This window comes from Phoxinus phoxinus, assembly GCF_949152265.1.
Source record: "Phoxinus phoxinus genome assembly, chromosome: 19".
Lineage (NCBI taxonomy): Eukaryota > Metazoa > Chordata > Actinopteri > Cypriniformes > Leuciscidae > Phoxinus > Phoxinus phoxinus.
In genome coordinates, this window is record NC_136894.1 from 16,077,130 (window position 1) to 16,089,990 (window position 12,861).

The 12,861-nt window shown below is 37.5% G+C and overlaps 1 protein-coding gene across 1 annotated transcript in view; it reads left to right on the forward strand.

Moving 5' to 3' along the window:
- The first annotated feature begins 3,041 nt into the window (after nt 1-3,041).
- oprd1a (opioid receptor, delta 1a) overlaps nt 3,042-12,861 on the forward strand; it is a 46,243-nt gene continuing 36,423 nt past the window's right edge. Inside the window, exon 1 of the mRNA XM_079590520.1 lies at nt 3,042-3,499. Coding sequence (XP_079446646.1) covers nt 3,261-3,499 — 239 coding nt within the window. The 5' untranslated portion in view covers nt 3,042-3,260. The remainder of the gene's footprint in view (nt 3,500-12,861) is intronic.

Consider the following 12,861-nt stretch of genomic DNA (forward strand, 5'->3'; position numbering starts at 1 on the left):
AGCTCAGAAGAGATAAATACACTCACAAAAGATTTGTTTTTAAATGGAAGTAATTGCTCTATCTATCTATCTATCTATCTATCTATCTATCTATCTATCTATCTATATATCTATCTATCTATCTATCTATCTATCTATCTATCTATCTATCTATCTATCTATCTATCTATCTATCTATCTATCTATCTATCTATCTATCTATCTATCTATCTATCGTTCTATCTATCGTATCCAATTAACACTCAGCAGATTACAGGGAAAGTGCCAAGGAAAGGAGTTACAGTAAATGTGAACAAAATCTGTCTAGCTTGTAAGAATAGTAAGGCTTCATCAATGTTTTTCATATGAGTCTCAGCCACATACACTCACACTGACCTGCTGTGATATCTGTAGCTAGAATGTGTGAGAAATCAAGAGTCTGACAAATCTGTTGTGACGTCTTGCTCATCTCAAATCCATCTGTTTTTTTGTGTGTGTGTGTGTGTGTGTATGTGTGTGTGTGTGTGTGCGTGTGCTCTGTGTGTCTGCTGGCATAATGGATGGACCTGGAGAATTGGGGGTGGATGTCTTTGGCCTGAACCAGTAAGCAACCTCCCAGAAAACCCCCTAGCAACCACTCGCACCTAGGCAACCCTCTCTCTTTCACTCTCTCTCTCACACACACACACACACACACACACACACACACACACACACACACACACACACACACACACACACACACACACACACACACACACACACACACACACACACACACACACACACACACACACACACTATTATATCCCCTAACCCTAAACTCACCCCTTAAAACAATCCTCATAGAAAACATTCTGCATTTTTTTATGTTCCAAATATATATATACAATTCTGTATAATTTATAAGCTGTTTTCCTCATGAGCACTATAAATAAATAAATGTTTATCCCCACAAGTACTACTACCATCTCTGTGTGGACATTTGATCCCTTTAATGTAGGGTTTTTGTATTAACATCATCCAGATCTAAGGCACTGAACTAGAGATGTGGACTATCAAAATGTATTTTTGATTAATTTGATTACACATCACATTTTTCATTCAAATCTTTCTCTCTCCTCAACTTTCTGTTGAGCAAAATCAGCATGCAGAGTAAAGGATTGATGAAGCATTGCTGAGTATCTTGGCAACTGTTGTCATAATCAGTCGAGAAATGCATGATGTACAGTTTTATGCAATATCTCTTTATTTTTTCACCTACATTCTCTCTTTTCCCCTAGAGATTGCATTCTGGATTGGTTCTCTGTGGACTCCAGATGGTGGCCCACTCAAGAGGTGTATGTCTGCGTGAAACTGGCAATAAAGCCTGGCAAAGGTGCAGAACACCATCAGTAGGATTATCTCTCATCTGCGACAGAGCCACTGCTTCAACAAACCATGAATGATGGTTGGATTTTTTTCAGGATGATGAAATAATTTAAAATAACATCTTACACATTTTCCATTCTTCACTGATTACAATTTAAAAATATTACTGAGTTATGTTCTGTTTCATTGTATTTCCCTGTGAAATAGTTTCCCTGAGTTGTATGATTAATCATTATGTTCACCTGTCGTCTCATTCGTTCCTATTGTTTGCTCCATGTATTCATACCCTGTGTTCTCCCTCATTCTCTGTCCGTTCTCGTTCATGTTACGTTGTGTCGAGCTATTCTGTCTGTTCTCGAGAGTTTTGTCATTAAAGACATTATATTGATTCTCCTTTGTCTTGTGTTTATACACAACCGACTCCTGACAATTATCTTTTCAATGTTAAAATATGTTCAGACATTGCAGTATTGGGTGGGTTTCCTCTCACCTATAGGCGTTTTGATTGAATAATTGTGCAGGAGAAAAAAAAGAAAAATCTATTTGCACATTTTGTTGGCCCCAGGAAAATAGCTTAAAAATCACACTGTTAGTGATGTATTTTTGAAAATCTAAAAGATGCAGACAGTTTTCTTTCTGTTATTAGTAGGTTTATGGGTATAGGGATTATAATATACAGTTTGTACAGTAACAATAATTGTGCCTATGGAAAGTCCCCATACATGGAACCCTGTGTGTGTGTGTGTGTGTGTGTGTGTGTGTGTGTGTGTGTGTGTGTGTGTGTGTGTGTGTGTGTGTGTGTGTGTGTGTGTGTGTGTGTGTGTGTGAGAGAGAGTGAGAGTGAGAGTGTGATATTCCATGGGGACCAAATAAGGATAGTAATACCAGTAAATTTTGATCTTAACATTTTTTGACGACCGCTTATAAATCATACAGGGCAATATCACACAAGTAATCTACTTTAAATTTTACATAATTAAGAGAAACAAAATAAACTGGTCAAAAATGGTAGCTACAATGCTAAGTACGGATTGCCAAAGTATTATGAATATAGAGTGTAATTGGAATGTTCTTGGTTGTCTTATAACCTTAGGAGATCATACTGACAATTTTGTGAGGTAATTTGATGGTAATACAATTACGAGCATGCAACATCATATTGTTGAAATTGTCAATTTATAAGTGATTAAATTATCAAAAATGTCCAAATCAATTACGTAACTGGAACATTGTGTGGGCCCTGTGCTGAATCAGCACTCATGGAAGGCCCCCAGCCAATCAGATTCAAAACTTACTGTTGTATACATTTGTATTTATTATTTATACTGTTGTATATTGTAATCTACATCCTCATAGGAAAGGGGATTATATTTAAAGTAAGTAAGTAGCCTAAATAAATAATGCCATATAGCTACGTTGTTATTGTTAATATTTCACATCAAATAAGTTGTAAAAGAATGGAGGCTCATTATGGCATCATTTTACTATGAGCAGTTTCACCCTCTAGTTCTCCGCTTATTCACCCATGCTGGGGTTATTATATAAGTAATCAAGTGTCAGGAATCCGAATAGGCTACAGCATAGCAGGTTGACGTAGCAAAGCTCTCCCTCCGACTCACTCACTCCCCTCACATAAAAAAGCACAAGTTTGAGCCTTCTAGCAGATCCCTTCAGAGAGAGCTCATCTCACACCTGTAGACGGAAGCTGAACAGAGGGAAAGCTTTCATTCTTAAGCCACTGTTACTCAGCCTTGATGGACTTTCGTTTTTATTAATCGCGTGGTGATTCTTGCAGAAACCGAGCTTATTTTATAGTTCTAGATTTCCCCCCCCCGCTCTGATATCGAGAAGTTCAAATCGTCTAGCGCAACTTTCCATCCCCTCAGTGAGCGTGCAGCGACACTGAAGCGATGGAGCCGTCCGTCATCCCCGGTGGCGACATGTCCGACCTTTACTCCATTAACCCGTTTAATGTTACTTTTCCGGACGACGTTATGGGTTTCGTTCCTGACGGAAGGAACTACACCGAGCCTAACCCGGTAAAGAGCCCCGCGGGAATCATCATCGCAATTTCCATCACTGCTCTATATTCCGTTATCTGCGTGGTGGGACTCCTGGGAAACATCCTAGTGATGTACGGGGTGGTAAGGTAAGCAAGGCTAAACATAAATACTTTTTTATCTATCTATCTATCTATCTATCTATCTATCTATCTATCTATCTATCTATCTATCTATCTATCTATCTATCTATCTATCTATCTATCTATCTATCTATCTATCTATCTATCTATCTATCTATCTATCTATCTATCTATCTATCTATCTATCTATCTATCTGTACGTTTAATCCTGATAGTTTGTTTAATATAATGGAAGATTGCATACACACACTGACTTTGCACATAAAAAAACACTGCTATGAAACCAAGCACTGTGCACATTTACAGAGATTAAGCCACTGTGAAAACTTGCCCCTAGTCTCTATTTTACATTGTGAGTTGGACTGAGCATATTACATTAATATGCAAATCAGATAGCCTAAAGCATATTGTCAAAATGAATAATTAGAGCAAATTCCTAACCATTTTCAAAATCACATATAGTGAAACCATGATGCAGTCATGCGATACTTATTTTGTTTCATGTCATAAAACGGTAGCAATTTTAGGTATTTTCCAGAGAGGATGAACTGGTGTTAACTGGTTGTATGCAGAATTCTGGTTATGGATAATTATACTATGGTCTTCTAATTTATGAGTTTTCATGTCTTCAGAGAGGATACACTCAGTGTGTGCTCAGGGTCCTGATGAACCCATCAGTAAAGGAGAGCTAAGATAGGAAATTAACTAATTTTGGGATCATCTGATGGAAATACCATTATGAGGCAACCGTGGATATCTCAAGAGACAGCTCATCTCATATTTTGTGCACCCTTTTCCATTTAATTCCAGAGTGTGGCATTTAGATGTGATGAATATCACTATGTGAGGTAATATGCTCCATGTGAGTGGGGTCGAAGAGGTGGTGCTCAAATGACATTTCTAACTGCACCCTTTTTAAAATAAAGATATATCAAACATCGCTGTGGGCCATGATTCACAATTTTTTTTATTGGTTCTCATTCTATTACAAAAAGCACAGTTTTTTTGTGTGCAAGGCATAATATCTTTTAATTTATCAGCTTTTAGTTGACAACCACAGCGAGAGTCTTCCAAGTCGCTGGGTTGTCTGGAAAATGACATTGTGTAAAAAGGAACTGCACCAGCTGTGCATTTTCAAAATGACAGTAATTGGTCTGTTCTCTTGGTACTGAGGTGCTTCTACACAGACAGCTTTAATCAACATACTAATTGAGTGCTAACTCTACCCTGAGTATAGAGCTTAGCTTTAACACAAGGTTCTTTCACTTTGGAAAATTAGAAAATTATAAGTTGCACACTGATAAAGATATATAAGGAGTGCAGGGAAAACAGAAGCAATGTTTTTTTGTGTGTGGTTTACATTAGATTAACCCCGTAACCTATGTATCGATCGATATTAAGATCAAAGCTATTAAAACAAATATATATGGAAAGCCATGTTTTGTACTATAGTCAAATCATTGTTTATCTTCATCAAGACAAATGAATGTGCAAAAATGAATAAATTTTAACAAAATTTGTAGCAAACAAAATACACACTTATAATTTGATTGTGAATTGAAATATTGAATTGATACCTTTATTTTATTTTATTCTAAGGTCAGATATGTAAGTTGAATTAGACCTAAATTATATGTACTTTAATATACAGTCAAACAAAAGACTTCTCAGTGGTCTGTTCTAGCTCAACGTCATAAATCAATGCCTCGGGAGGCAGAAATTGTTATAAAAATAGAATTGTTTATCTAGCAGTAAGTATTCTACAAATACTCTATATATAAGTTGAAGTACAAACATCAAAAATATTTTGAATCAAGGCAATTTCACTAATGTCACTGTTGTTATCACAGATATTTAATGATAGTGACCCCCAAATGAGGTCATCCAGACTAGGAATGCCCCCTTTTAAAAGGCCTGTTTTATGTGTTGTTCTCCGCATATAGCAAGCTCATCTCCTCTTGTCTGCATCACCTTTAGTCCACAGCAACATACTTTACACATTATCAAGCTGCTCTAATACATGTTTTTTTTCTACTTTGAGCACAAATAAGTCATCTGTAGAGTGATATGTAGAGCAGTCTCTTTGACCTCAGATGTAACTCTGAACAGCCGCTTCTGCACACACTATGCAACATTCGCCAACAACACTCACAGCACTACTTGGTGAATACTATAACACATCATACAATTTTTGTATTAATTGTATTATAAATAAAATACATGAAACAGTTAAATCATTGCCCATAATGGCTTTTTTAAAAGCATTAAACATAATATATTAATATGTTGAACAATGAGACATGGTAATTGTATTCTTATGTGTTAGGAGTACGCAGGAGAATAAACCACACATTAAATCATACACGAGAACCCAACAAGTGAACTGAACATACAGGGAGTATAAATACCAGGCAAATATAATGACAGACAGGTGAAAATAATACGTAACCATAGGAACAAACAAAGATATCAGTAATCAAGGAAACCAAAACTAAACCGACCGTTGAAACGGGAATTAAAGGAAACAAAACAGAAGATCAAAATAATAGACACACACACACACACACACACACACACACACACACACACACACACACACACACATACACACACACACAAGGGTGTTTTGCTACCCTTGTGAGGACATTCCATAGGCGTAATGGTTTTTATACTGTACAAACTGTATCTTTTATCCCCTTACACTGCCCCTATCCCTAAACCTACCCATCACAGGAGACATTCTGCATTTTTACATTTTCAAAAAAATATAATTTAGTATGTTTATTAACCCATTCCCCTCATGGGGACCGCTGGCTGGTCCCCACAATGGAGGTGATTTCAGGTTTTACTATCCTTGTGGGGACATTTGGTTCCCACAATGTAATATAAACAAAAGCACACACACACACACACACACACACACACACACATACCTTGTAACATTTCTTGTTTGTGGAACTAGATATGTGGACACACACACACACACACACACACACACACACACACACACACACACACACACACACACACACACACACACACACACACACACATACCTTGTAACATTTCTTGTTTGTGGAACTAGATATGTGGATTTTTTTTCCCCATTCCAATTCTGTAAATTTCTCTTCCTCTGATTCAATGTCAACACCTTCTGCGGTGTAGCAACTTCAGTTTACAAGAGCCTTAAATTATTCTCAACCCTGCTTCAAAATGTTTCAAGATTCGAAGCCTCTCCTCTCATACAAGCAGTGCCTCACTGTAAAAAAAAAGAATGAAAAAGAAGAAATAAATAAATCATTGAGCAGTAGTGGCCACTAGCAACTATGAGTGGACGAAATGTGCTGAAATTGCAGCTGTAAAAATTCAATCTTCTAGGAATTATTTTATGAGCAAAGCTGAACACAGGAAATGATAGATTGTGGGGGTACGAAGAGATAAACAAAATGTCCGTATTTTGTAATGAAGGGGAAAATATTGGAGTACAAGCAGGTTATACCCTAATATAGTCTGTCATCAGAAGATGGTGGGCGTCAGTGCTATAAGGCTGATAATGATGTTGGGTCACACAATTGAGTTGAAGCTCAAGGCACTTGTCAGTGGTCTGCCTGACTGTCTTTTCATCACCTGTCACTGAGAGCTCTGCAAATGAGGAGCGCTGCGTCTGATTATTGAGCTGAAGAAAGCCTGTATATCATTTTAAAACAACATCAACATCATTCTGTCCAGCATGTGAGTCTGTCTGGTAAAAGTACATCATCACTACACAGGTTATAGGTTGGAATATACGGTGGTATGGTGGGTGGCTTTGTGATGGAAAGAGTCTCGACTGTAATTGGTGTTCATTTTATATATGTCTGAAATTACCTTGTGTTGTTGTTCTCCCATAGTGGTGACCATTAACTACATATACATCCACAACATATTTATGCTGTCTGTTTTTTTGTTTGTTTGTTTTTTTTCAAATACCATTTTCTGAAACGAGGAGAAACACTTTTATTATTATTATTTTGCTAGAAACATAATGGGTAATTTTTTTTTTAAAGGAATAGGAATGAAAATTCTGTTATTATTTAGTCTCCCTGATGTTGTTCCAAACCCAACCCAGGCTCATTGAAAAACATGCCTGTGGTGAGATTTATGCAAAAACACATTGCAAGTGCTATTCTGTACCAGGTTTAATCAAGCAAGTTTAATACATCAGAAAAGTAAAATGGAGCTGGTTATGTGATTCAGACATCAAGATGTGTTAGTTTGCAAGTCATGCATTTTAGTAAAGGTGTTTTGAGGCCATAATAGTATTATGCAAGGAACAGCGTGAAAATAAGTCTTCATTAATTGATAATCTGCTCCTGTAATCATAATGTTAATTTCATCTGAAAACAGCAGTGAATTGAATGTATAGATATGTTTTTGGAGTTTTGCATGTAGTAGAGGCACATTTTTCCTATGTTGTCCAAACCTGTATGCCGCTTTTTTATTCAGTGAACGTTTTTGAAGAATGTACACAATTCTCTTCATAATCTTACCTTGCTCAAATTCACTTCATTATTCACATCATGTACATTCTTAAGAATGTGTTCCTCAAAAAATCAATCAATCAATCAATCAATCAATCAATCAATCAATAATTTACAACTAAAAAATGCTAATTTGGAACAACCTGGACTGAGGTGAGAAAATCACATATTCGTAAGAGCCAAAATATTGTACCTCTGTAAGAACAAAGTATATATTTAGAGATGTTATTTTTGTTGGTTAGATATTTTATAGAAATAATCCTATGAATTGAGGCAAATATAAAGACTGTAGATACATGCATGTTTACATACAGTTGAGAGATACATAATGTCTTCATTTCACATCTTTGTGCATGTGCGTGCTTTGGTCTGACTCACAGAAGCACTCTCGCAGCATGTTTCCCTCTTTAGTGCAGTTTGTGTGAGTTCCAGTCCAGCCAACCAGGCAGACGGTCCAAACATAACATCCTGCCCATGACGTCAAAATCATCCACACTAGCAGTGTATTTGAAATATTGTTCTCTGTTGCTCACCATACTATTTGTTAGTGGCATAATGTAGCACAATCATGCAACATATTTAAAGAGATAAGCATATGGTGATGTGTCATTAACCACAAAATGTTTTTTTGTGAGTCATAATGAGCGTAATGAAAGGGCTGCATGAGTTATACTTCGGATTTCAAAAAACAAAAGCACTAAACTCATACATGTCTCTTTGACAAATACCAGCAGATGCTGTCAGTGTGCCTTTTGTAGAGATACACCAGTGTACAGTGTTTTTTCAGCACTTCCAAAATGTACTCCCAATTACAAGTCAGTTTGCCTGTAATATACTGAGAATCTTATGAACAAATTTGCAAATAATTAAAAATATAAAAAAAAATATTGGGAATTTATTTTAGCAAATTAATGGTCCTGTTATTTGAGTAATTTTGAATAATTTCCAGGCAATTCAAACAGCTTGACTTATCAAGGCTTAATATAATGCTTCAATACTGTGTTGTACTGTACTGCACTGATGCTTATAACTGATTTATCTGCTTTTTAGTTGCACATTATTCAAAATCAAGCACAGCAGATGACCATGAGCCAGTGCCCTTGTATTTGAGAGCCAATAGACATGTTATATTTTACAGTGCGCATACCAGAATGAATTGGGTTCATTTTGTAAGCAGAAAATAAATTGTTTGGAACCGATGAACTCAAAATGAACAAATAACAGTGTACTGAATGATCATTAACTTAACATACAACTAACTGTAATGTTACTGTTTATATAAACTCAAATATTCAGTAAATGCTAATAACTGTCACAATAATTAATTCCCAAAAATTACATCAATGAAATCATCAAATGAATAAGGTGCTGGTTGTTCAAGGCAAAGGCATTGCTGTGGTTGAGGAAGAGTAACATTTATTTTGTTAATTATCCCCTCTAGTCCTTCCCTTGATTCCCTCCATGAAAGAAAATCTTGTCCTATTAAAAAAAGATAATCCGGTTTAATAATGCTGCTTGTGACAATTTCTGAATGTGCAAATGGTGAAATTTGAGTGTGATGGTGATGATTATCAGTGCATAATTATTGATTATGGCTTCTGAAGACCTGGGCCCGTATCCCTAAAGATTCTGAGAATCCTCTCAGAGAGCTCCTAACTTAACCTAAAAATTCCTTGCCAGGAGTTTTAGCTTAGAAGTGATTCCAGAACATTTTCAGTGAACTCTGAGCAAGGAATGGATGGAAAATCCTATCTTAGTGAGGAGGTGTGGTTGACCCCGTTGCTAGGTATGAGTCATCATTTCAAAAGCCGTGATTGGTTGATCCAACTCAGTGTGGTCTTAACGAGGGTAACACGGCTCAGCTTTTATCAATGTCTGTGATTGCTGGCTGGTCTATTTATGAAGGCTTGTTAACAAATATCCTACAAACACAGAAAATGGAGAAAAAAAGGAGGACATCTCTCCTGCCTCCTCGTTTGGCCATTTTGTGCAGCTGCTTAGGGGAACTCCTAAGCCACTAAAAGTCCTCTTCCCTGCTCTTAGCAGATCTCGCCTTAGGAGCCCTTTTAAGTGCTAGGAATCTTGAGGAATAGCTTTTATATTAACTGGGATTTTCATGTCACTTTTAGGGGAAATTCTAAGAAAACGTCATGACTCTGAGAATTTTCTTAGAATTTGGCCGCTAGGAGCCACTTTTTGCACAAAAATTCTTTAGGGATACGGGCCCTGGAATATAGTGGACAAAAGGATTGTGTGGTACTTTTCTCTTCTTCTCGCTGCTCTGATATTCAGTAAACTCCTTTATTGTCCCTGGGCAAACAAATTAAACATTAAATAATTACTGCAATTGATAATTAATTGATGGCAGAATTTCCATTATTTGTAAGATTTTGTGCTTTAACCTCTGGAAAAGTGATGGAATCATCTAAATCCAGACATTTGTTACAAAAGTGTTTTTTGTGGTGCAGAACAAAAGTCACTGGAATGATGTTTCCTGATGTTGAGTGTGTTGCACATTTACATCTTGTTATTTGTCCCTTCTGGTGATACACCTGGAGGAAAATCTCTTGGCATCTTTGATTCATCCCAGTCAGCCATGTTGTCACGTACTGCTCTGGGACATGAAGGTTGAGGATCCAAATGCAGTTTGTTTTGAAATGGTAATCCGAAGAGTTCTTACTGAATCCTCGTCCAACACACAATGGGTTGTGGGCAATATTAGCCGTTAGAGGTCGCATCGATCAGCACTTTGGATTCTGACCGGAAATAGTAGACCATCCGGGTATCTTTGGAACACTCATTTCAACATACTACGATTTGGGATGTACTAATTAGGACTACTATTTACTAATTAATAGGAATACTATTTAGGACGGATAGTATGCGAATTGGGACGAACCAAGCCTCTTTTGAGTAGAGGAAAGTCAAGTAGATTATTTTTATATTCAATATGGAACTTTGTTTTATTTATTTTTTACAAATAATCTACACATTGCTGTATTATTTAGATTAATGTACTGTTATTTTTTTAAACAATGTAAACATAAATAGGCCATGCATGGAAGAGTTTTGCAAAGTAATTGACATTCCTTATTTTCTTATTTGAAAGATGTGCTCATTGAATGCATTGCAAATCAAAGAAGTGATTTAATGATCCACAATTTAGTCCTTCAGACTCTCTGAACAGAACAATAGTATGATACATCTAAAAGGCATCCTGGTTCAGTCAGGACTTGAACTGGGGACCTACTTTCTATGATGCAGTTCTACCTTTAAACCCATGCAAAATGTTGTTATGAGCATTGAGCAATGTACAAATACAAATGAATACATACTTTTCTCTCTCCATCTGCTAAACACAAATAGGCTGTTTATATGCTCTCTGGATTTGTTCTGGTCCTCTTTGATAATAAGACATGAGCCTGTGTTTGTGCAGTAATTAACTCTATGCTGACGGATATGTTCACAGGAGAGTCAAGCCGACAAACTTCACGTTGAGCTAATTCTGAAAAAAAAAAATACTTTATATTATTCATCTTCAAAAATGTAGCATGAACACAGACATCAGGAGTCATTTTCATTTTTTGACACTGCCTGCTAAAATACAAGCTGAATTGTTCGCCAAAGGATGCTAATCTAAAAACGTGGAAGTCCATGATTATTAATGCACAATATTATTGATTCAGAAAATAAGCACTGATGTAAAATTGTAAGCCAATTTATTTGATATCTTGAGAATAGTCATAATAAGCAATCAATACAAGAAATCAAAATAAAAAGGATGGGAAATTCACAGAAAAATAATTTTGCAAGGAAAAACTCTTTTCGAGGTAACTTGCACTGCGTGGATGACAACAATTTGGGGAACGCCTTTGTCGTGCAAGTGCCTGAAGCACATGTGCAGCTAGTGTGAGAAGAGAGAAGAGCGTGCAGTATTAGGAGTTTTAGCTCCGCTCCAGTTGACTCTCTTCTTTCACCAAACTTCAAGTTTTTTGGTGGCAATCTCGTTTTGCCAAGGCAGCGTGTAGATTATGGTTGCGATATGCAGTATATCTATTATTTATGGGCAGTCCAGTGGCTTTACTCGTGGGGTTCACAAATTGAGCTAGGGATAGTTTAAGATGGCTTTAGTCCTCTCTCAGCTCTCAACCCCTAACTCCAGCACTTGTTTTCGGGATCTGGTGGACACCCCAAGCATCGATGCAGGCGACTTGATTGACTCGCCAGCCTTTTTCCCGCAATATGAGGAGCAGTAGCGTTTTTTGGCACTGGCGAACCGGGGTGGCATTTTTTCATGTCACATGGGGGGCGGCACGAGCAGTTAAAAAATAAAATAATAATCCTCTCCCTGAGAGTAAGGGAACGAGTATTGCATAGCTATACGCAGTGAGGAAACTCCTTTTCTCGAGAAATACTGAAGCAAAAAAATTAAAACGCACTGTAGCTGCACAGCAAACACTACAGATCTAGCCCTCCGCGCTACCAAGGCTACTGCGCAGGCTATCGGCAGAGGGATGGCTAACATTGTCATGCTCGAGTGCCACCTGTGTCTGAACCTCACAGACATCAAGGAAGCGAACAGAACGTCGTTCCTTGATTCCCCGATCTCTAGCACCGGTCTCTTCGGCCCGGCTGTGAAGGGGTTCTTCGAAAGGTTCACCGAAGTCTTCGCAAGCCATGAAGCACTTCCTGCCCAGACACTCCAGTTCTGCCTCAAGCCACCACAAGAGCGCGACCGTCTTCTCGACCAGCGAAACCGGCACCTCAGGTTCCTCAGCCCGCCCTGTGGCTGATACCCACCATCGCTCAAGGTCGGCTAAGCACTACCCATCGCCTCAGCGCCAAGCT